The 24,463-nt window shown below is 37.1% G+C and overlaps 1 protein-coding gene across 6 annotated transcripts in view; it reads right to left on the reverse strand.

Moving 5' to 3' along the window:
* Positions 1-1,572: 1,572 nt before the first annotated feature.
* The window catches only part of Glra2 (glycine receptor, alpha 2 subunit), a 198,851-nt gene continuing 175,960 nt past the window's right edge, over positions 1,573-24,463 (reverse strand). For all 6 annotated transcript variants that reach the window (NM_001357099.1, XM_030251336.1, XM_006528836.4 and 3 more), the window contains one exon: positions 1,573-3,118. In NM_001357099.1, the coding sequence (NP_001344028.1) occupies positions 2,840-3,118 (279 nt within the window). In that variant the 3' untranslated portion in view covers positions 1,573-2,839. The remainder of the gene's footprint in view (positions 3,119-24,463) is intronic.

Raw genomic sequence — 24,463 nt, forward strand, 5'->3', positions numbered from 1 at the left:
AAGACAAGGAGGGGCACTTCATTCTCATCAAAGGTAAAATCCTCCAAGAGGAACTCTCAATTCTGAATATCTATGCTCCAAATACAAGGGCAGCCACATTCATTAAAGAAACTTTAGTAAAGCTCAAAGCACACATTGCACCTCACACAATAATAGTGGGAGACTTCAACACACCACTTTCACCAATGGACAGATCATAGAAACAGAAACTAAACAGGGACACAGTGAAACTAACAGAAGTGATGAAACAAATGTTTCAGTATTTAAATAAGCTTCGAGGCCACAAACACTCACTTTTGAGTGAGCATCTTAAGAATATTATAGCACATCCCTTTAGCTATGGAAACTCTTCAAGGTTAGAGTGAGTTAACTCTATTTCCTTTAGGTTCTCAGAATTTCTCTTTTATCTTAGACTGCCATCCCTGATGGAAATAGGGAAAGTTGATCTTTTAAGTTTCATTTCACTGTCAGATTTTATTGTTCTTCTGTGGCTTGGATATTTTTCATGTCTCACATAAAGCACCCAGTTTTAAATTTTCTGCATATTGGTTACTGCTAATGCCCCTCATCTCCACGTATGTGTGTGTGTGTGTGTGTGTGTGTGTGTGTGTGTGTGTGTGTGTCTGTCTATGTGTCTCTGTGTCTGTCTCTGCATCTGTCTCTCTTTCTCTGTGTCTCTCTTCATCTGTGTTTCTTGCAGCCTCTGATAATCTGCCTGTCTATTTGTCTCTGTCTCTGCCTCCCTCTCCTCCCTCTCCTCCCTTTCCCTCCCCCTCTCCTCCCTCTCCCTCTCCTCCCTCTCCCTCTCCTCCCTCTCCCTCTCCTCCCTCTCCCTCTCCTCCCTCTCCCTCTACTCCCTCTCCCTCTCCTCCTTCTCCCTCTCCTCCCTCTTCCACTCCCTCTCCTCCCTCTCCCTCTTCTCCCTCTCCCTCTCCCTCTCCCACTCCCTCTCCTCCCTCTCCCTCCTCCTCTCCCACTCCATCTCCCTCTCCTCCCTCTCCCTCTCCTCCATCTCCCTCCTTCCATCCCTTCCTCCCTCTCCACCCCTCAGTTTGTGGTAGAGTTTTACCACATACCTCTCCTGGAATTTGCCATGCAGTACGTTGCTGGCCTTTGACATGTGATAATCTATCTCTGACTCTTCTTTCTGAGTCATTGCAGGCATGAGTCACCCCACCCAACCCAATTCCATATTTCTACAATGAAAAAATATCAACATATATAAGCATCAATGATGTAATAGCTATTTCTCTATTATGTTCATTAGACAGAATTTCACAGCATTCCTCCTTATCCTCCAATTCTTATATCCTTTTTGTTTCTTCCTCTTTGAGCCTTGAGGATGAAGTATTAATAAGAGTGAGGAAGGAATTGTATGTTGCATATGATCATATTTCATTGTGTATATGTATAAAATTCTCAAGAATAACAGACATTATAATAAAAAGAAAAATAGTATATTAGCTATATAAATGATTCAAGTTTATGAGGAAGATCACACAAAAATCCAAGTTATTATAGCCATGTGAATGATTTACATTTTAGAACAAAAATCTAAAGACTCTGGACAACTTAGTGGCACACTTATCTTTATTGAAACTGAACAAATGCTTTTTTAAAATAATCCCTTTCACAGCACATGTAAAATGTAATTATTTCCATATATTTTTACAGGTTGTCTTTTGAGTAAGCAAAAATACATTTTTTTTTCTTACTTAAAACATGTAGCCAGGATTCAAACCACGTAGCTCTGGTACCAAAAAGGCAACGGGTTATGAAAATCACAGTACAGTTTTAAAGTTTTTAAGTTAGTCAAGGATATTTAAAACGATATTCACTTGGATTGAAAGTACAAATTACTGGTCAGTCAACATTAGGACTAGTAGTTACAGCTACAATGAGGGCAGAAATGGGAAGTTTGAGCTAATCTGAGCTACACCGGTCACAACACACCATCTCCATAAATACTGTGGCTTAGCGACAGCAATAGCTAAGTTACACTTGGGCACTTAAAGTCACACGTAAATATAGCCAAAGTGAAAAAAATATACATAGTATGCTAACTTGATCTAAAATAAAATGAGCATTTGTTTTAAGAGGATATACCAGTAAATCAATTACGCAACACACAATAAACCCCCAATTTACATCTAGGAAAGAAAAATAATATCAAAGTGGACACCTACAGACAGTAGAGTAGAAATCTGTTCTTTGTCATTTGTGTTTATCTTGTTTTCTGGTACATAGAAAGAATTTACAACCCACAGAAGGATTTCTTGGGTGAAACACTAATTACAGACATTGTAAATGTCATAGCTCAGGAGGCTTGTTTTAAAAACGAGGCAGCATTTTCCTGAAAAAGTTTGGTCCTCAATTATTTACTATAGACTAGTCACTATTGTCAGATGGTAAGCATTTTCAGTGTGTGTGTGTGTGTGTGTGTGTGTGTGTGTGTGTGCGCGCACGCACGCGCGTACTCGCGCGCATTAAACTAAACTTTCAGAACCAAATCTCATCAAGTCAAACCATAAATTAATCATCCATTGAGAACTTGACCTTGCACATCATGTCTGAGCGATGCATCATCTGAAAGAACAATGCTATAGACTATGGATGGGAGTTATGCTCATGTGATTCTGCAACACCTTAATTTTGTGCAGTTTTCTTAATTTCCCATAGAACCTGTCTTTTGTCATATAGGTGCCAGAAACCCCACCCTCGTGATTTCCCTCCCCCCACCCTCAATGTTCTTCTCTGTTGAAGCGATATAAAGACACTATTACTGTGTATTTACAAGCACAACACTTAGGCAAGAAGGTCCAGGGTCAACAGGGTACATCTATTTCTTGTGGACATCTTCATGCCGAATGATCTTGTATGTGATCCAGTAAAAGATGTTGAAAATGAGGAAGGCCAGTGGGAAGGCAGCTCGAGATATGGTGTCAATTCTTTTTGCCCGATCCACAAACTTCTTCTTGATAGCATCTGCATCTTTGGGGGGTTGTGGAAGTGGGTTGGCAGGTGTAGCCTTGACAGCTGTGCCATCTTTCATTTGGAGGCAGTGACCCATCCCATAGCCACTGAAGTTAAAACGACTTTCACGAGTAACATCTTCTTCCTGGCAGAAAAGAGACAGGAAGCACAGTCAGTCAATTTTGATGGAAGGTTCCTTAGAATTATAAGGATGAATTATTGTTAACTGTTAGTGTAGGAGGTTCTTGAAATAGGGAGTGCTCTTTTGAGTTCAATTCAATTATTTATAGCACAGATACAATTCATTTCATGTGGAAAAATTAAATATAAAAATAACAACTTTGTGATCTTTTAAATTAATCAACAAACACCAACAGCTATGCTATGTTCAATATTGAGTTTTATAAATCATGTTTTCCAATCTATAGATTTTATTAGACTGTTTTAAAACCAATTTCCAAAATTATAGTATTAAACTAAAAATATATGAAGAGTATCATTCATTCATTTCTTCATTCATTTATTCTTTCTTTCAAAACACCTTTTCTGAATTACTGTTATATATCTGACCCTGAGTTAAGAACTTTTAGTAGCATGACCCATTTATGAATTGGTTATTTAATTAACATTTGATTTAAGATGAACCCCTTAATTATACTATTTCTCCTATGGCCCCCTGGTTCACTTCGACTATAAAGTGGAGATTATATATTCATTATTTGTTATGTATATCTGTAGAACAGACAGTGTTTTCAGTATTGATTGGTAAAATTGATTTTTTCGACCAGTAAGAATCTTTACCATAGTTGAACATACCATTTTAGTCAATGCCGGTTGTGCTTTATGCTGATTATTTCTTCACAAATTAGATGCAAGACAGAAAATAGTTTTTATCATTTGGTCTGAAAGGCAAATCACCTTAGAGACAAATGGGTTCAGAGTGTAAAGTTGAGTCAAAAGAGGGAATCAAATGGTGGAATTTAATGACTTACTTGATGCCAACTTATCTATAAATAGTCACAGGTCAAATTATCTCCCCTTTTGGCTAACTTACTTCTTATAATTCTATATAATCCTCTGCTGCATTTTTAAGCTTACCTAATACTGGTAAGGGTAGGTTTCCCAAAATACAAGACTTGATATTACTATTACTTATCATTGTTAACTACATGTCTGTAGTACTTTCAGCCACATATAAAAAGTATGCCAAATGGAGAATTTTGAACATATTATGAATGTAAGCTCATTTGTAAACCAAATGGAGTGAAGACAGATTGTACCTAGTGCATTCAAAATGAGGTTTTAAAGTCACAGGAGAACCTAGATAGGTAGATACAAGAGTAGATATTTTTAGACTACTTTATTGCTTATAAAATGGAGAGATAGCTGTCATGGACTAAAGAGACATGTGAGCTTTTCCAGAATGGTTAGGGTAGATTATAGTTCATGCGCTCAGATGATCCATTGCAGAAGTCAGGAAGGAAAACAGATTGCCTTCCATGTGTCTTACTTATCCAGATTAGTACATGCTACTTCCCTCTAAGAGAAATACATGCTCCTTAAAAATGAATAATAGAGATCCATAGAGTCCTTCGAGCCTTGGTTTATCAACACTGCCCATTGTGATAAAGTGCCCTTGGTGATAAAGCCCTAAACATGGCTAAACATACCATTGAAAACTGGCAATGACTTAGAATTTGAGGTAGAGAGCTAGTTGGTATGGGTAATTGTTAGGCACTTCATTCCATAAATATGTATATATGATCTCTAGGAAAGTCAGAGTAGGAGACAGAAGGGTCATTCATTTGACACATTAGTTATTCATTGATATTTGTGTTTATTTTATTACTGTTTTAGAATTTCATACACGAGTGCTGCATTTTCACCCCACACTTCCCCACTTGACCTTTTCCCATAAGCCCCTCTCAAATTCATGACCTCTTCTTCTTTAATGACTATTGTTATATATGTATGTGTTTATGTAAAAGTATTCAGTTGATTCTGTCTAGGGTTGTTCATGTGTACACAAGTCTAGGGCTGACCATATGGGATTGGATAACTTATCAAGGGGTCACCCATAGATATTGATTCTCCCCCTCTTAGCAGCCACTAATGACCTATAGGTCTTCATCTAGGAATGAGGCCTTGGGAGATTTCCTGTTTTCATTTTGGGATATCAACTGTGAAGTTTTGTTTAGATGACCACCGTTTTAAGGTTTTTTTTTTTTTTTCCAGTGAAGCTCTCTGTCAGACATAAATTATAGTATGTAATAGCATATGTCTTGGTCCTCTGGCTCATTGGATCTTTCTACCTCCTTTTGTGTGACATCCCTTGAGCCTTGGTTATGAGGATTATGTTGCAGATGGATCTGTTGGGGATAAATACCTCATAACCGTTTGCTCTCTGCATTTTGACCAGCTGTGTAATGGCCTTTATTTGTGGCAAAATGAAGCTTTTTTGATTGGAGGTGAAAGGTACATTTATCTGTAGTTGTAAGAATATGTATTTACAGTGTTACTTGGAATCATACTGGCTTATGGAAGTGAGAGTAGTAGGTTCTCTTTTAGAATCCATAACCTTATTGGCCATGGGTAGCTGCCCTTGTTTACAGTACCAGGCAAAAATTCTTCATCTTTTTTTTTTTTTAATCAACAAATGGTTCTAGTGTAATCAACAAGGACATTAATTACAACCTTTAAACATTCTACTTATAATCACAATGAATCTGACCTAAGTTCTTCTAAAAAGTAATTGTGAAACTGCTACTTTATAAAGTCATCCCTCCTTACTGTGAATCCTGTTAGAGTATCCTATAGAAGTTAGTTTAATGATCGATGTGCCATAGCTTACTAAAAGCAAATGAAGTTTTCATTCACCAACTAATTGTTGAGTGTTGATTTTGTGTCAAGAATTCAGCAAGATTTTGTGAGATAGTTAATGTATTTGGAGGTAAGAAGTTCTACTTGTATAGATTTTTAGAATGCAACGGGGAGGATAACCTAAAGTTATTATCTTATATAGAATCTGGCAAAGAATATTCAGCCTGACATCTGAGTAGTCTCATGTGCACAACTGAATGAACTCAGTAATAAATGGTCAAACTGGGCTGAGATTGAAGTACTATATTGTTTCTTTTCTTAAAATGTAAATGACTTAGACATCCTTGTTCCTGTAGCAACCTGCTTACAGGAGACCTTTTTTTTGACCCCATCTCTACTTCCTGGAGAGTCTGCTTCTTGATGAAGACCCAGCTTGTCTATTTCCTTTTGAGCCTACTATCTAGCCCATCTGCATTCCTTTCTCAGTCACAGAGCCCAGAAACACTTTTTACCAGGAACTCACAATAGCCACACCAGTCTAGAACTTGGGTAGATTTTCAAAGCCCTTCCTATTCTCTATTATGATCTCTTTAGAGTTAGTCCCATAACAGCCTAGCCTCCAGGGGCCCTTCTACCAGTCTGTTTTCTTTCCCTGGGGACTTGACATCTTGGTATGGACCCAGGGTTCCCTTAGTTCTTTCCAGAGGCCCCTCTCAAGCTTTTATCCTAGTCTGTCTTCATTCCTTTCTGTCACTCATCAAACCACATAAGCACTCTCTACTAGAGACCACAGCCACCACATTTGCCAAAGATGCAGTATAGGCAACAGCAATCAAAGAATGGAACATTTACCCCAAAGGACAGGACTAGATATTGACACCAAGGAACACATCAAACATTCTGACTCCTGATGCATAGACACCAATGCAAAAACACAAATACGAGCAGCAAGGAGTCCACCAGATGTCTGTATCTCTATTGTGAGAGAAATGCAAAATAGCTGAAGTACAGAAAAGGACTTCAAAATAGCAATTATGAATATATTCAAGGATGTTAAAGAGGATGATGGGAATAAATCCCTCAATGAAGTCTCTAAAAGCAGTTAAATGAAAGAATAAAAACAAGACATAAAATGAGAACTTAACAAAGAAATAGGATCACTAAAGAAACCCCAGATTAAAATAAAGCTGAAAATAAAAAGCTTCAGATGTCAGCTTCACAAATAGTTTATAATACATGGAAGAGAGATACCCACGTGTTGAAGACAAGTTAGAAGACATGGATAGCTCATTCAAAGAAAAGGCTGAATAGGAAAGTGTGTGAATGGTTTAACTGGTTCAAAGTTACAAATAAGTGTTTTAAATATGGACTAAACATATGTGTTAACTATTACAGTGTCTTCATAACCATCTGAAGACTTATTTCATGCAAGAAGGGGAGCAGTACATGCATTGTGAGGAGGGGACATACTCATCATATTGATTGTAGGCAACCTCAGGTTTTCTAAGTACTATATTTTAAGGTAGGGAAACTAGAGACAGTTTGTTACTACAGGGAAAGCACTTCCCAGGATGAGAGTGAGTAGTGATCAGGGAAATGGTATCTGCTCAACTGTGTCTAACTACCATCAACCAGAATAGTTAATGCTATGGAGATCCAGTCTGGGATTGGGATATTTGGGTCTTAGGTTTTGCTGGGAGAAGGTTTATAAACTGTTGATCTCAGGCAGTTATGTTTTTCAGACCACAGATGCCTCATGCCAAAAATGTGAAGATTGTACTAGAGCCATGGATCCCTGCTGTGGCTGCTGGAGATTTTTTGCAAATATGCTCCTTTGTGTCTTTCCTTACATTCCCTGCAAGAGCAGTTGGATAAGATACTCTGGGAGCCAGAATTTAGGATCTATATGTTTTATCCAGTGGTTCCAATGGAAAAGATTTGAAATCACTGGCTTTCATGAATTCTAATGTCTGACTCTAAAATGTACAACGAATTGTATATTAGTAAATCTAACATTATTTTTCAAATGGAAGCAACCCTTCACCATATGTTTCTCTCTAATCTGCCCAAGGTTATTGAGCTTTTCTTTTTTCCCTGATTACAGAATTTCACAAAATTCTATTCTCCCTTTTAGGATCATTTGGAAATTCATAAGTAAACATTTACCACTGCTTGAGTGAGATAATATTTAAGTTCCTGAATTCTGAAAAGAAAATAGGAGTAGTTAGCTAGTTACCTGGTTTTAGCACATAAAACAAAAAAGGGCTTAAAGATGCACATCCATGTTTCTTTTCAGGCTGGCTCATTCATAGAATTTCTCTAGCCTTTCCACTCACACTATGAATGGATAGCTAAAGAGATGAACTCATTCAGTTAAGTACCAGAGGTAGAATAGAATAGCATTATTTTATATATTATCATGAAAACTGTGGGCATTTAATACAAACTTGGTGAATAATGAGGGAGGTGGAATTTTAAGAGGGCTCCCCTATATTTGGAAACTATTTCTTCATTCATTCAACAGTTTTTCAATGATTCTTCTGAGCATAGTTATGGTTAATTAAGTCAGTTCTTTAAAATTTGCTGCCACAAAATTTATCTGTTGTAGTGAGGAAATTTCTACCCAATTCTCTCTCTCTCTCTCTCTCTCTCTCTCTCTCTCTCTCTCTCTGATTTTTTTTTGAGACAGGGTTTCTCTGTGTAGTCCTGGCTGTCCTGGAACTCACTCCGTAGCCCAGGCTGGCCTTGAACTCAGAAATCCACCTGCCTCTGCCTCCCAAGTGTTGGGATTTAAGGCGTGTGTCACCACTGCCCTGCTATCTACCCAATTCTTGATAAACAGGTGATATGAATACTAGGTTAAGGGTCTTCTTGTTTACTTTTATGACTTGTTCAGTGCTTTTAAAATTAAATAGAGAAGATTAAGTTATCCACATCAAAGGACATGGTTTTGATTTTGAAAAGCATAATGGTAATTGATTTGGATATTTGTTGTTTTTGTTGTTGTTGTTACACTAAATGGCTAAGGTTCAGAATAAAATGTTTTGGCAGTATGGCAAGATTCCTATGTAGTGGAAAATGGAGAAGAGTCTTTTACCGAGTCAGGGGTAAACAGAAGCTGAAATAAAAACCAATTTGTATACATGGTCTGTAAATATGCCAAGCCTCCCAGTTAGGAAGGAATATTTGACACCACTTCCTTCTTTTTTTTTTTTTAATTAGCTGGGAACTGTTAACCATTTCTGCCAACCCACCACCTTCAATCACTGAGCTTCAAACACGAAACACCTCTAGCTTCCCTGTTTCATGTTGTACTGATTTGTAACATTTCTACAGAAACTGACTCATCTGGTGGACAGATCAATGCATTCATTTGTATCTCCTGCATTGATAGTATCTCCAATTTGGTCTGTTGTAGAAACTACTGCTTTGGCACTGAAAATCATTAGATATTTATTGTTATTATTGTTTATTTGGTGCTTCTGTTTTTACATGCCATTAAATGTGCCCGTTCTTGCATTGACAATAAATTGAATCTGAAGTTGGCCAGAATTACAGCACAGTGAACTTGTTATAAGAAAATGATTTCAATATAATTAAAGAATATGGCACTTAAGAAAAAAATACTGTAGTGCACCCCATGTCTCAGACTTTTATGCCCTTGAAAGTAAAAATGGAGAATTTCTAAATGCTAGGGTAGGGGAAGTATCTTTTCTTTACATTCTACACCCAGATTCTTTGATTGGATCTAGTGTCCCTTCTGCTATAATTGGAAATTGCTCAGTTGGAACTCGAGACTAGTGTGCCTCAATCAACACAAGGGCATAATGGAGTTTTTAGCCCTCCTTAGGAAATTGTGTGAATCCAACCACAATGAATTTTCAGTGACAAAATCCTCCAAAAGTGATGGCTAGATAATTTTTAGCTTAATTATAAGCCTGGATATTTTTATTGCCTTAAGAGATGTTTTTTTTTTTTCAATTTGGATGGAACATAAGTTCCTATGAATTGATATATATATATATATATATATATATGAATAATAGATGAATATAATTTATTGATTACGACTACATATTATGTACTTACAAATGTAGTCAGCCTCATTGAGAGACCAACCTTGTAAACCACAGGAGAAATTGAGGCAAAGAGATGCTACATGGTTTTGAAGTGCTATAATATTAATAAATGGTAAAGCTGAGATTCAAGGCCAAGTTGGTTTGAATGCACACTGTATGATTTGGAAGACACTAGAAGTCTTTGACTTTCATGAACTTTTGTCTATATCAAGCCCCAAGTGATTTACTTTCACAATTATGGATGATGAGTCTGATTAAGATTGTCAAAAAAGTTGAAATTAATAATACAATTTGTATTATTCCTTGTTATTTAATGGCAGGTGGTAAAATAAATCAGTATTTTCAGCTTTTTGTATATATTATGAAAGATAAGTTTTTTTTTTTACAGGAAACTAATACCCATGGGTCATTTATTTTTCTAAGAGAAAATATTGATATAATTGCTTTAAAAAATTCACAATCTTACTTTGTGACCCAGGATGGTCTTTAAAGTCAGAGTCTCCTGACTCAGTCTACCATGTGTTGAAGTTATATACCTACCCCACTATGCCCTCTTATTATTGAGTTTTGAAGAAGAGATTTCTGAGTTACATTTATAAACTACACATCATTCATTTATTTATATTTTCACCAGTATTTATTGAGTTTTTATTATGTGCAAGGCAAATGGTAAGGAGAAAGCAGTAAATAAGAAGACAAAATTCTCTGCTTTTTCTTAATGCTTGTATTCTACTGGGAAAAACAGTAGTTAACCAAAACTATATTCACAGATGCATATAACACATACCTATACACATGCAAAAATTCACCTGCACAATTCTAAAATTGAATTCAAATGGTCAAGATCAACTTCCAAGGGCAAATCAACAACAACAACAAAAAGGCCCACATCCAAAGGCTAATAACCAAAACATAAAGAACTCAATAAGCTAACCTCCAAAATAATGGAACAACTCAAACAAAAATTGAGATAATAGAACTAAACTCAGAATTCACAACAGAGGAATCTTGAATGGCCAAGAAGCACTTAAAGAAATGTTCAAAAGTCCTTAGTGATCAGGGAAATACAAATCAAAATGATCCTGAGATTCCACTTACACCAATCAGAATGGCTGAGATCAAAACCTCAGGTGACAACACATGCTTGAGAGGATGTGGAGAAAGAGGAACACTTCTCCATTGATGGTGGGATTGCAAGCTGGTGCAACTCTGGAAATCAATATGGAGGTTCCTCAGAAAATTGGAAATAGATCTACCTGAAGACCTAGATATACCACTCTTAGACATATACCCAAAAGATGCCCCACTATGTCACAGGGGCCCTTGATGCAGTATGTTCATATAGCCTTATTTGTAATAGACAGAAGCTGGGAACAACCCAAATGTCCCACAACAGAAGAATGGACACAGATGTGTTTCATTTACATAATGTAATACTACTCAGCTATTAAGAAAGAGGACATCATGAGTTTTGCAGGCAAATGGATGGAACTAGATAATATCATCCTGATCCCGAGTAAAGTAACTCAGACCCCAAAGGACATGCATGGTGATGTACTCACTAATAAGCAGATATTAGCCAACAAAAGTACAGAATACCCAGGATACAATCCACAGAACTCAAGAAGATTAACAACCTGAAGGGCCCACGTGAGAATGCTTCAATCCCCCTTGGGAGGAAGAAGAAAGCAATCACAGGGAGAGGGGAGGCAGAGGGAGTGAGGGACCTTGGTGGGAGAGTAGAGGGGAAGGGAAAAGGGAAAGGAGGTAAATGATCAGGTATTAGAAGGTGGAACAGGAGTAACACCACGAGGGCCAGCAGAAAGAATGGAAACAGCCAACATCAGAATGTAGGAGGTGGGGGGACCCTCTAGAATGTACCAGAGACCTGGGAGGTGAGAGACTCCCAGGACTCAAAGGTGGGGACCTTAGATGAAATGTGCAACAGTGGGGAGAAGGAACTTGTAGAGTCCACCTCCAATAGAAAGACATGGTATCAAGAGGAAGGGGTGGGGTTGCCATCCCACAGTCAAAAACTCTGACCCAGAATTGTTCCTGTCTAAAAGAAACTGCAGGGACAAAAATGGAGAAGATACTGAGAGTAAAGAGGCCCAGTGACAGGCCCAAATTAGAATCCATCTCAAGGGGAGGCTCCAAGACCTGACAATATTACTGATGCTAAAATATTACTGATGGTGAGGTTACATACAGAAGCCTAGGATGGCTGTCCTCTGAGAAGCCCAACAAGAAGATGAACTAGACAGACTTAGATACTTACACCAAACCAATGGACTGAAGTTGGGGACCCCTGTGTTGAATTAGGGAAAGGCTCGAAGAAGATGAGGAGGATGACCCCATAGGAACACCAGCAATCTCAACTAACCTAGCCCCCCACCCCGAGGTCTCTCAGGCACTGAGCCACCAACTGGGCAGCATAATCTATCTGGTCTGAGGCCCCCCAACACATCTACAGCAGAGGACTGCCTGGTTTGGCCTCAGTGAGAGAAGATACACCTAACCCTTGAGAGACTGGAGACCTCAGGGAGTTGGGAGGTTTGAAGGATTGAGGTCAGGGGGGTGGGGTGGGCTGGGGACATCCTCTAGGAGACAGGGGAGAGGAAGAATGGAATGAGGAACTGTCTGAGGACAGACATGGAGGGGGATAAAGACTGGAGTGTAGAAAAAGGATTGGTGTTGATGATGATGATGATGATGATGATGATGATGATAAGCAAATCACTAGATGGATTATACTGCCAGTCAGTGAGAAAGAAGGCCATAAAAGAAGACATTTTTGTACTGAGGAAATATATGATTGAGAAGGAAATGTTTAGGGCCAACTCACCTGGAGGCATATACTTGGTTACATGTTAACTCATGATTGGCCATCTTCCTACATAAACTATTTTCAAGACAGACATCCTAAAGATGACTTACGGTAAATGTCAACTTTTAACTAAAGCAGTTAAAGTTTAAGATTTACATATTCTTTCATGTTTTGTTTATATTTCTTTCTTTTAGCTAGAACAACTTTTGCAAATGTTCATGAATTCAGAATAAATCTATTGTGGTGCTTAAGATCCCTTGATGTTTAGCTGAACATTCTAATACTTTATAAAGTAGCTGCCCCTTAAATCCTTTGGGTGGAATCCCATAAACTTATCCTGGAGATCCCTCCACTGGTCATGGGAGTCTACATCTCTTCCTAAATGGGCATTTGACTTGCTTTTAAGCAACAGAATATATCATGATTAAATTGACACTAAATGATTTCAGAAACTTAGTCAGAATAAGCACTGGCATTTCATTCTGGCTTGATAGAATGTATACTTAGATCTTTTAGTCTCTATGTCTGTTGTCTAGCTGCTTTGAGACAATTAGAGTATATAAAAAAATAATGTGCCCATGTGGAGAGATCAAGTATACAAGCTCTGATACTAGGTGAGAAGAGAAAGACATCTGTCCAGCCCCTAAGTATTTCAGCTCCATCTACCATCTAACTGCACCTAGTCACACCCTAAGCTGAAATAACTCGGGCAGGACCTTCCAAATTCTTGATACATGGACACTGTGAGAAACAAAGTGCTAAATACATTTATTTGAAGTCATTAAGATTTGGGGTGATTTATCATATAGTAATAAATAGCTATGCACATAATCAATAGTATCTTCCAAATCTAAATGTTGTAGCATTGTCTCTGGGTCCAGGTGCCAGGCAGAAGCTGGAAGGGGCTCAAGGAGATGGTTGGAAGACCGTAAGGGGAAGGAAGTATTTACTGTTGTAATCTAGGGAATGGTGAACAGTTCACTCACTATATCCTGTGCTATCATGAAAATAGAAAATACATATTGTACATCTGGTCTTTCAGCTAATGAGATTCCCAGATGAAGTATTTTGGGCATTCAATATATAGCCAGTAGTTAGAAGATAAAGGATAATGAATGGGTCTGTAAGATCTCTGTGTTAAAATTCAAGAAATATCTAGACAAGTGCCTTATGACTTCATTTCAACTGACAGCAAGACTTACTAGAACATACTATAGTATTCCTGGAAGACTCTGTCCTTCAAACATCAAACTTCTAAGAACACTGAGGGTTTTTGCCACAGTAGCCTTATACAGAAGAAACCTATGGCCAAGAAAGTTAGCTTTCTTTCTATTTTTGAGTTATTGTCTCAATAAATAATCCAGTTTCCACGAACTCACAATCATCTTGCCCAGTCCCTGCTGTTCATGGAATACAGGTGAGCACCACCATGCCTGCTCAAGTAGGCTTAGCTTTAATTGACAAATAATAACCATATGGATTTATAGAGAATAATATAAGGTTTTGATAAATGTATCACTTGGAAGGTTTGCATCAAGTCAAATCATCCTGTAACATATTTATCATTTTGGGGGATAACCGCACCTACATAGTTGTCTTAGCAGTTTTGAAATATATAACATATTATTTTTAATTTAAGCATGCTGTGCAGTACATCTCTAAAATCCACTCTTGTCAAACGGATACTGGGCTTATCCTGAAGAGATTTGTGGATATGGCTTGTGTGTAATGATGTGAATTATAAATTGATATCCCCAAAGCTCTAACAGGTAAGGGAATTCTACCTGCTTGGCTTGAAAGCAACAAAGATGATAAAAAATGAAAAGACTTTTTTGAGCCCTTAATCTTCTTTTGGTGGGGAAAATAGTTTAAAAGAGCTACTTAGGTACAAACAAATGTGTCTTAGTAAGAAACGCCACTAAAATAACAGAATAAGCCCTCAGAGAACAGAGAGGAAAACAAGAGCAAGCATCCCAAGAATGCATTCCTAGTCAGGGACTTGCTAACCTCAGCTTTTCCACATTGTAGAATTCCCACTAATCAATGATTGCTATGCATCATTTAGTTCCCCGATTTTGAATAGAAGTGTAGCAGTACATGTATCTCCATATTGTCTGATGCATATTCTGGGCAGATATTTCAGTTCTCAGGTCACAAGGTTTCATAACAAGTTCTGCTCACAGGGCTTAAACTGAGATATCTCTCTGAGGTAAAGGGCATGATTCTGAGCTTTGAAATGTGTTTTAATTCAATAACTGTATTCACTTTCATCAGTGGAGGCTTCTTATACATTACCAATTTGTTTTTCTTATGTAGAAAATAGCAACACTAACAACAACCACCAAAGAGAAGCAGCTTTCTGGTTTACTATTCATGTAGATGTGCATTCCTTTGGTCATTGAGACTAAACACAAGTATGATCTGTGTGCCTGAGAAAAGTGGATTTTGACAAGAAAGGTATTGGAGAAGAGTTTGTCAAAGATGATTTCTATCACATCTCCCATACATATGTTTTCTTTGATGAGACTTTGAAACTCTTCCTGCTAAGATCATTTAGGGATCTTTATTCCCACATACTGAGTTGGGAAAGCCTGTGACATTCTTCTAACTGAAAGAATGCAGTAAGATGACACTTTATGAATTCCCCTGATAGTGTGCAAAAAGAGACAGAGCTTCTGCCTGTTCCAGGGCTCATCTATGCTTGGTCTCAGGAGCTAGCATATAAAAAGCTCCGCTTCCCTGCAGCTGCCATGTTAAAAGGAACCTAAGGCGTGTGGTAAGGTCAAATATGGGCACTCTAATTAGCAGTCTCAGTCTCAGGAGCTCCCAATCTAGACACCTGACATGTGAGTGAATAAGTTTACAGATGCTTAACTCCCAGTTGTCAAGTAAGAGACAACCTTTGAGACCTCCAGCTGAGACTTCAGAAATCATATAGCAGCAAAAATCCATCCTTATTCTGCTCTTTGCAAACTCCTGAGCACAACACTATGTCAGTTGTTTGTGTCATTGAGTATGAAAAGATTTATAGCAGTAAGTTACTGTAACAGGCTGTTTGGGTCATTGGTGTACCAATTTTTCAGTTTTAATGGCTAGTACTTACTCTTGGCACAAAATAAAATTAGAAACATTATGAAAATGTAGACATGAGTGTGTCCCTGAGTAACTGGTTATTTTTAGATTTTTTAAAAAAACATTTATTTATTATTATAGATAAGTACACTGTAGCTGCCTTCAGACACACCAGAAAAAGGTGTCAGATCTCATTATAGGTGGTTGTGAGCCACCATGTGGTTGTTGGGATTTGAACTCAGGACTTTCGGGAGAGCAGTCAGTGCTCTTACCGGCTGAGCCATCTTGCCAGCCCCCTTTTTTAAAGATATAAATGTTGGTTGTCCAGTGCCAAATGATCAGCCCTAAAAACACACATATAAGTAATATTATATAGATTGAGGCTATATTTAGGAATATATATATATATATATATACATATATATATATATATATATGCAAAAATAATTAGTAGAAAAAGAGGCCATAAATTTGAAGGAGAGTGGGAAGGGGTATATGGGAGGTTTTGGAAGGAAGAAAGAGAAGGAAGAAATGTTATAAATATATTATAATCTCAAAATTAAAATAAAATATCAAAATAGACATAAAAATGCCACTCTGTAGGGTTGTATAGGTGGATCAGCAGTTAAAAATGCTTACTGCTCTTTGAGATGACACAGCATCAGTTCCTAGTACCAGCCCTATCAGGTGTCTTACAACTGTAACTCCAGTTCCAGGGAATCTACTGCTCTGTAGCCTCTGAGGACACCTGAGCGCATGTGGTACACATAATCTCTCTGTTTCTCTCTGTCTCTGTCTCTGTCTCTGTCTCTGTCTCTGTCTCTGTCTCTGTCTCTGTGTCTCTCTCACACACACACATACACACACATTCATAAAAATCATAAACAAATCTTTTTTGCAGCATCATTCTAAATACAGCATTGATGAAAATTGTTCTGTAAGCCATGGCAGGTAATCTGACCTTTTGGAGATGAGCTGCCTGTATCTTTCCTTAGCTATCTGAGGTTCAGCATCATTGCTTGGGCTCCAATGTTAAGCACATTAGAGGAATCATACTACTGAGGAACTAATGCCTTTTGGATAGAGAATGTTAACTCCAGCTCAAAAAATACACTTCTTGTTTCACCTCTATAATGGTGCCACGGAAGAAGCACTGTCATAACCTGGTGATATTTCAAGGTAATAATTTCCAAGAATCACATTTTACTTATCAGCCAATCTCTATTATAAAATAAAGTACAAGTGCTTTTCTTTGTCAAGTACATATTTGAGCTACACAAAAAGATATAGTAAAAGATATAATTATGTGTGTAATCTCTTTGATATTGGATTCAGAACTGGGTTTCTAACATGTGCTTAATAAATCCTTGATAAGTCCTTGTTGATTGCCTGGTGGATTCTTTTTTTTTTTTTTAACATTGTAGACAGAGTTTCTATTTGCTACTAAACCCTAGTCCACATAATTCCAGATTTGACCCACATAAAGTGCTTTACACTCAACACTTTCTACAATGTTTATGTTCCATATAGTTAAACATGATCACAGTTTAAATATTCTAATAGGAAATACTCTAAACTACAAAGGAAAATATGTACACAAAAATATTAAGGCAGATTTATAGATTATAAAGATTACAAAAGAATATAAACAGAAGTGACTGCTCTTTAGCATTGGAAATGTAATTGAAGAAAATACGTAATAAAAAAAATAAAAAATAAAAAATAGACATTCCAATATAAAATTATCAGTAACAGGTAAAACTTGGCATGACAATATCTGTAAGAATTAAGACCAGGTCATGGGATCAATATTCATTTTTTTTGTTTACTTTGTTCAGTAAAAAAAACTGTCAAATTTATTAAAAAAAGAGAGAAATGAAAGTATCTTTTAGGTATGACTGGCCACTTCTTTTACCTTGATCCACTAATACCTTCATTGTCCCCAGAACTTCTACTTGGAGGATTCTGCAACCATCCATTCTACTTACCAATCAATGCTAATGTTTAATAAAGAAACTCTTATAATAGAGTAAGCACTGGAAACACAGTGATAAATAATAACCACTTTTAAACATTTGTTATCTTTTGTAATATGAAGATTTACAGATATCTAAATAGAGTATGAGAGGTTATTGATAAACAAAGCCAAAGATATGGGGTATTTAGGTGAGCATTAATTATCCAAAGCTTATGAGGGTATTTATGGTACTAACAGTAATTTATGCAAGCCTATATGTAAATCATCAATGATATACTCTTGCCCTTGTGTAACTGTAGGGGCCAGTTTGGGTATTAATACTTATTTTCCTTTTTCTTATTTATTTTTCCTTATTCATACTAAAGAACAGGTGGTAAAGAGCTCTAGATTCTGATAGCTGATTTCTACAATTGTCATCACTCAGCAGAAGGTGACTTTCTGGGATTGTACCCAAGTCACTTCTCTAACAGTACTCCCTAGGACATTTCATGGATCCAAATAGTCAGTTATTTTGTTGAGAATGAGACTTTGGATTCGAAAAGTAGCCCTTTGTGGAGGAAGAGAGGGTGATAGCAATTGTCTCCTGTGTGACATTTTCTCTTCATCTAAGGCAATCCTTTCTACACTGTCTAGGTCAATTGTTCTCTCAAAAAACTTCTAACACTTCCTTTCTTACTGGACATTACAGAAAGTAATTACAGGGGAAATTGAAATCTTTTCTACTTCAGAGATTTGAGTTTGTAATTGGGGAAGACTTGATAAAATACATCACTGTCACTCAAGAACCAAGTTACGTTTTGTCAGTGTTTAGTTGTCCCAATGTTAAGCTAATGGTCACCTAAGTTCTATGAACCTTTGATCTGCTCTAGTAATTATCTCAGAAAAAAATACACTCTTTGTAAAAACAAAATGCATGAGATAGGTATTCTAGAATTTAAACATATTTTTGCATATGAAGCTATTGTAAACCAAAGGGTTAAAGATAGGCCAATGAAAAGTTGATATTAGCAAATACTTCACTAAATAAGTTAGACTTTATCTATTACTATCCACAGTAAAGACTAGGGAATATTTATATAATATTAGAGTATTTAAACTCAAATGCCAGCTATTTGGTTTGGCAAAGAAAGGGAAACCCCTATAAACCTATGATTATTGCCAAACATTTGTTTTAAGTCTTACTATTCTGGTTCAACAGAACTTTGTCTTTCAAAAAAAAATCTCTTTGAACAAATTAATACCTTCATGGTGAAGCTATCTATTATTTAGATGTCATTATGCAAAATCTTTTCTATTGACTATATTATACATGCTATTTTATGAACTGTATCAAAAAATTCACCAGGGTCTCTTACTCATTGCCAATAACGAGGGCAAATATATGTGAGCAAGGGAGGACACAGAGAACTCAGTTGAAAATATTAGCACTATACTTTTGAGTCGCTATGACTAAGTTGTCTGAAGATGCTTTGATGAAGGAAGGATATACTTTGGCTCATGGTTTCAGAGGATTCAACTTTTCATGGTAAAGACAGCATGAAAACAGCTTATTTTACGGCAAACAAGAAACACATACAGAGAGAGAGAGAGAGAGAGAGACAGAGAGAGAGAGAGGGAGAGAGAGAGAAGGAGAGAAGGAGAGAAGGAGAGAAGGAGAGAGAGACAGAGAGGCAGAGAGACAGAGAATGTCAGCACTTTTTGGATCTCTCTCTTCCCTCCATTTATTTGATCTGGGACCCATGGGAAAGTATTCTTCTTATGCAGAGTGGAGATTTCCTCTAGTTAATCTCCAGAAATTTGCCTCATCACCTCCAGAATTCTAAACCCATTCAAGTTGAAAATGAAGAAGCTTTTCAGTCACAAGCACCAATCTGTAGAGTGACACAGTTGAAGGGGCTTAGGTCCTGACCAGTTTCTACTGTTTTTCTCAAGGAGGAAAGTAAGCTGGTTACACGCATTTATAGTTATTTGCTTTAGCTGTTAATGCAATGTGACTTGTGCTCTTGCTGCTGTTCTTTTCCTACTGTGATGGACCATATGTTTGAACTGTGAGCCAACATAAACCCTTTATACATTAATTTGCTTTTACAAGGATATTATACCACAGCAGCAAACAAAGAAACCAAGACAGACAAAGTTACTACAGCCTACTAATGGCAGAAATAAAGGTCTACAGGATTCAACAGGTTAAGCCTCCTACTTACCCAACAAACCCATTGATTTTATCTTTTGCTTGTGGCTCATCATTTAGTTCACACCTACTTAACTAAAGATCTCTTGAATTTTGAATTCACATAGTTGTTATTAGGAAATGAGCTTTTTCTTGAATGATGTTTAGTGACATATCTCTCTTCTCAACTCATTAGATTCCAGTAGCAACAATCTTTCCTTATTCAAGACAACCTAATATGGCAACATTTACCAAATATTTTTTAGAAGAGTAAAGCAATCTCCCAAAAACGCTTTTGGTCACCTCTTCACATATATGCACAAAGAAAGACTCTAATTTTTAGTCTCCTTTGCACCTGTATGACCTGCAAGATGTATCAGGTAACAGGATTCAAATTAAGAGTTGAGGCAGAGATCAGTCTCTTATTTTTCCTTTAGTACTACATAGTTGTCTGAGTCCCCCGTTACAATCTATGAAAATTATCCCAACTATGATTATTAGTTTGTATTGTTTTTTTGCATTGACTTGGAGCTCAAAAACCCCTGCTTCCAACAATTACCATTTGCAATGCTGAAACGAATGTCATTCTTCGTTAGCTCAATATTCTGCAACGACTCTCACTTTATTGATCTGTAATTTTCCCTTTAGCTTTCAGACCTCAACTCTTATTGCTGTTATGCTAGCCCAGTCATCGGCAAATACCCATTGCAAATGTTTAAAAACATGGCAAATAAAGATTTTATTTTATTTTATTTTTAGACTTCATGAGCAATGCAGTCTCTGAAAACCATGTATTCAGAGATTTTGAGTGTATATATTTTATTCTACATTTCTATAAAATATATATTTCACTCTAGTTTGGGGAACACCCCATCTACAGCACAATATTTTTTAATTAACTGGGTGTGATTGTTTAATCATTTGGCTTTCTGCTCAGAAACTTAAAAGTAAAAAGTGTTTTTACTTAATGTTTTCTGTAGTCTTAGAGAATAACGGAAAAATCAATAACGTAGTTGTGGTGTTTCAAATCCTCAAGGGAGTAGCTATGCCTTGTACATGGAAATGCCTTCCTAGTACTTTCTGTCAACTTTGCTCAAGAATACTCAAAAGACACTCTAAATTCAAAGAGGCATGAAGGTGAACATCTTCCATCTGGTCTATGAGCTGTTCAATTATTAACATCATTTGCCATCTGTTCTGGGTACAGTGTGAACACTGAGAATGGAGGGGACAGGTATTCAGGGAATGCTCCTACTACTAAACTAGAAACAGGGAAAGTACTAGCATCAATGGCAAACCACACTGAACACTTGTTGGATGATGCTGTTGTTTAAGGTTTTCGGACTACTTTTATGTATCACACTCTTGCCCAAGCATGCTCGTCTACACACTCATGTATGTAGAGCTTATGGTGCCATCCTTATTTCAGGATTACGAAATGCTTTACTGGTACCACCCCACCTGATGAAGTTCATGAAAACCTACATTTCTAAGAATTATACTTTTAAAAAACGAATTGTTATGCCATGGATATATGTATAGGTATATGCCTGGCATCCTACATTTTAATCGGGGGTTGTGGTATTTGTTGCAAAGCACAGAAACCCAGTGTTGCTAGTTTAAATAACTGGGAAAATGCTTTTAAAGGGTGATTTTAGGGAAAATTATTTTGAGATAATATTCTGAGTCTCCAGGTATATGGAATTCTATACAATAAGAAGAATACATTCTTTAAATCTTGCGGCTGCCACTAATCAATATGGGAGCTAGGTAAGTCAATCTGTGTGCCTCAGTCCCCTTTGTGGTAAAATGGAAAGAATGACTCATTTTTAAAAGAAAATTAAGGTTTTTGAGAGTATACACTGAGATATCTAACTGTAAGGGTATATAGTATATAATAGTTCTTTGTTTATAAAGTTTGCTCAAAATACTTTAGTATGACGTTAATATTGTTGAGAATGTAAGCAGTTAACCCAACTCAGTAACTTACTGAGGTTGCCATCAAATTAGATTCACTGTTATTCTCTATTATTTCTGTTTTTGTTTTATTTGATTCCTTTTTACTTATGTATATACTAGCCTGCCCATACCAGCTTCAATCCTAGCAGAACTATTTGAGTCCTTTTATCATTTACTTAGTGTGTCAGGATATTTTTTGTTTAATTTCTCAAAAGACTTTCATTGATATACCAGTTTATATGCCAGTCTGTAAGTCAGTGGATAAGAAAAAGGACAGGGTCACAAGATAAGAAACACTTTGAGAGGATGAAGGTAGGCTTGCAGGCTGCTGAATTCCTGAATGCATTCCCTATGAGGAACTGGAGAAGGGACAAGAAATGATGAGCTTCAGAAGAGATAAAAGTGTATCATATGAGAGTTATTTTCTAGAAAGCAGAGGGCTTTTAGGGATTTATATTTATATTTATACTAATGGTTTCAAGGGAGCTAATAAAAATTAATTGGTTGACATTAGGAGTAGACAAATTCAAAATAAGGATGAATAAAAAAAGAAACAAAAAAATCATTGAAACTCTACAGTTGAATATAGAACATGCCATGTTGAGAGGTCATGAATTCCTGGATACTAGAGATAGGCAAGTGTTTAACAATTTGTTGGAGATACCAAATAGCTTATAGGAATATATGACTATGTAGTTTTCATTTGTGAAACATTAACTATAAGTGAGGGTCATTAAAATCAGAAATCTAAGAGAGGAAGCCATGATGGAAGTCTAGGAAAGACATATTAAACTCAGCTATATACATCTCTTAACTCCCCAAATTGTCTAATCATTCTGATTGAATTTTAATAAACTTGCTCCAATACAATCTACTCCACACAATAGTTCAGTTGTCCTATAATTTTTGCAAAGAATCTAATATAAAACTTATAAGATATAGGGCATGAAAATTTAAATCTCTTAAATAGCAGCACACAATCTTTCATTAAATAATAAAGAAGGAATTGAATTGGCTATACCTCGAGTGTCTACAAAACCAAATACATGGAAACCTAGAAACAGTAATAGGACCTTCTTAAAACCCATTTCTTTCCTTCTTCTATTGCTCAGCTTCTGCTACAAGTTGCTCAGAGGGACAGAAGTCAATGCTGTTGGTAGTCAAAGCCTGTTTGGTACATTGTTTGTTTCTTCAGGGAGTCAATAAACTAAAGAACTGAGAGCTTGATCGATCAATAAGATCATGTCTATGTTTTGTCTTGCCCTGGATGCCTTTCTCCTAACTTGGAAGAGATAGCTTAAGACTGCAATCACCAGCATATGGCTTGGAAATGACTTAAGGGATTTTGAGGAAGTGGGGAGTGGGGGGGCACCTATGGGCTGTCACTGCTTTGTACACCTATAGAATATACATGTGAATCCAGATGCACAAACAGTATCCCACCAACTCTGGCCAATGTTCTATCCTTCTGAATTTGCATAATCCTCTTAAGACTGTTTTCTTTTTCCTCAAATAAATAGGGACTGGGGGTTCTGTTTCTAAATCAGCAGTTACTGATGCAGGTGAACACTGTAAGCCATCAAAAGGTACTTCCCTGTGCCTTCTCCTAAGGACACTCAAAGCAGCAGAATGAACCCAAAACAATCTGCATCTTATTATTTAGTTTTGTAGATAATCTTTGTCCTAGCTCTCTTAGCCATTACCAGCAACCTTTTTTTTCACACTTACAACTTCTTATATGCACCTCTTTCATATAAAAGGAAAATAGGAAACGATAGATAGACTTAGTTTTTAAACGGAGGGTTTGCAGTACATTTCCAAGATCTGCCTTTCTTTCTGGTTCACTACTATGGTTATCAGATTTAAGACTTCAGAAACATAACCTGCCTCTAGGCCCACAGGGACGATTGATTGCAGTAAACCACAGAAGACAGAGACTGATCACAGGTGAAAATATCTCTAGTATCCGGTGATTTAATTGCTAGCCAACTGAGTTGCTGTATAAGCAGATGTGCACAGAGCCAAGCAGCAAAGAGCTTAGGCATTGCCCCTCTTCTTCTCCCAAACTGCTAGTTCAATAGATTTATGAGCAGCCTAGAGAATGGCTCCTGTGGCTCTCGGAAGGAAGACCTATTTTCACAGAAAATGCTCTGAAAGCCTAGGCTGAAGTTGCCTTTCCCTCTCCAGCTGTATGCCCTCTAATAAAGCAAGTATACCCAGCTGGCATAGCGTCAATATCGAAAGCACAGGTCACCAACTGAGGAGCCCACTGACTTGTGGACATCAAAGTCCTCAGCTGAGCTTTATAGGATGAAGGGGCTTAATGAGTTGTGGCAGGTGCAACAGTTGGTACAAGAAACAGCATCCATACCTGCCATCATTGCAAAGAAGTCCTGAGACCTTCTAGATCTAGACGTGCTTCTTAAAGGTATTTGAGGAGGTTTAAGAAAGAGAAGCCCCAAACTTTGTCTTTGTAACTCCTTCCATGGGTGTTTTATTCCCAATTCTAAGGAGGGGCATAGTGTCCACACTTCAGTCTTCATTCTTCTTGAGTTTCATGTGTTTAGCAAATTGTATCTTATATC

This window comes from Mus musculus, chromosome X (genome assembly GCF_000001635.26).
Source record: "Mus musculus strain C57BL/6J chromosome X, GRCm38.p6 C57BL/6J".
NCBI classification, from domain to species: domain Eukaryota; kingdom Metazoa; phylum Chordata; class Mammalia; order Rodentia; family Muridae; genus Mus; species Mus musculus.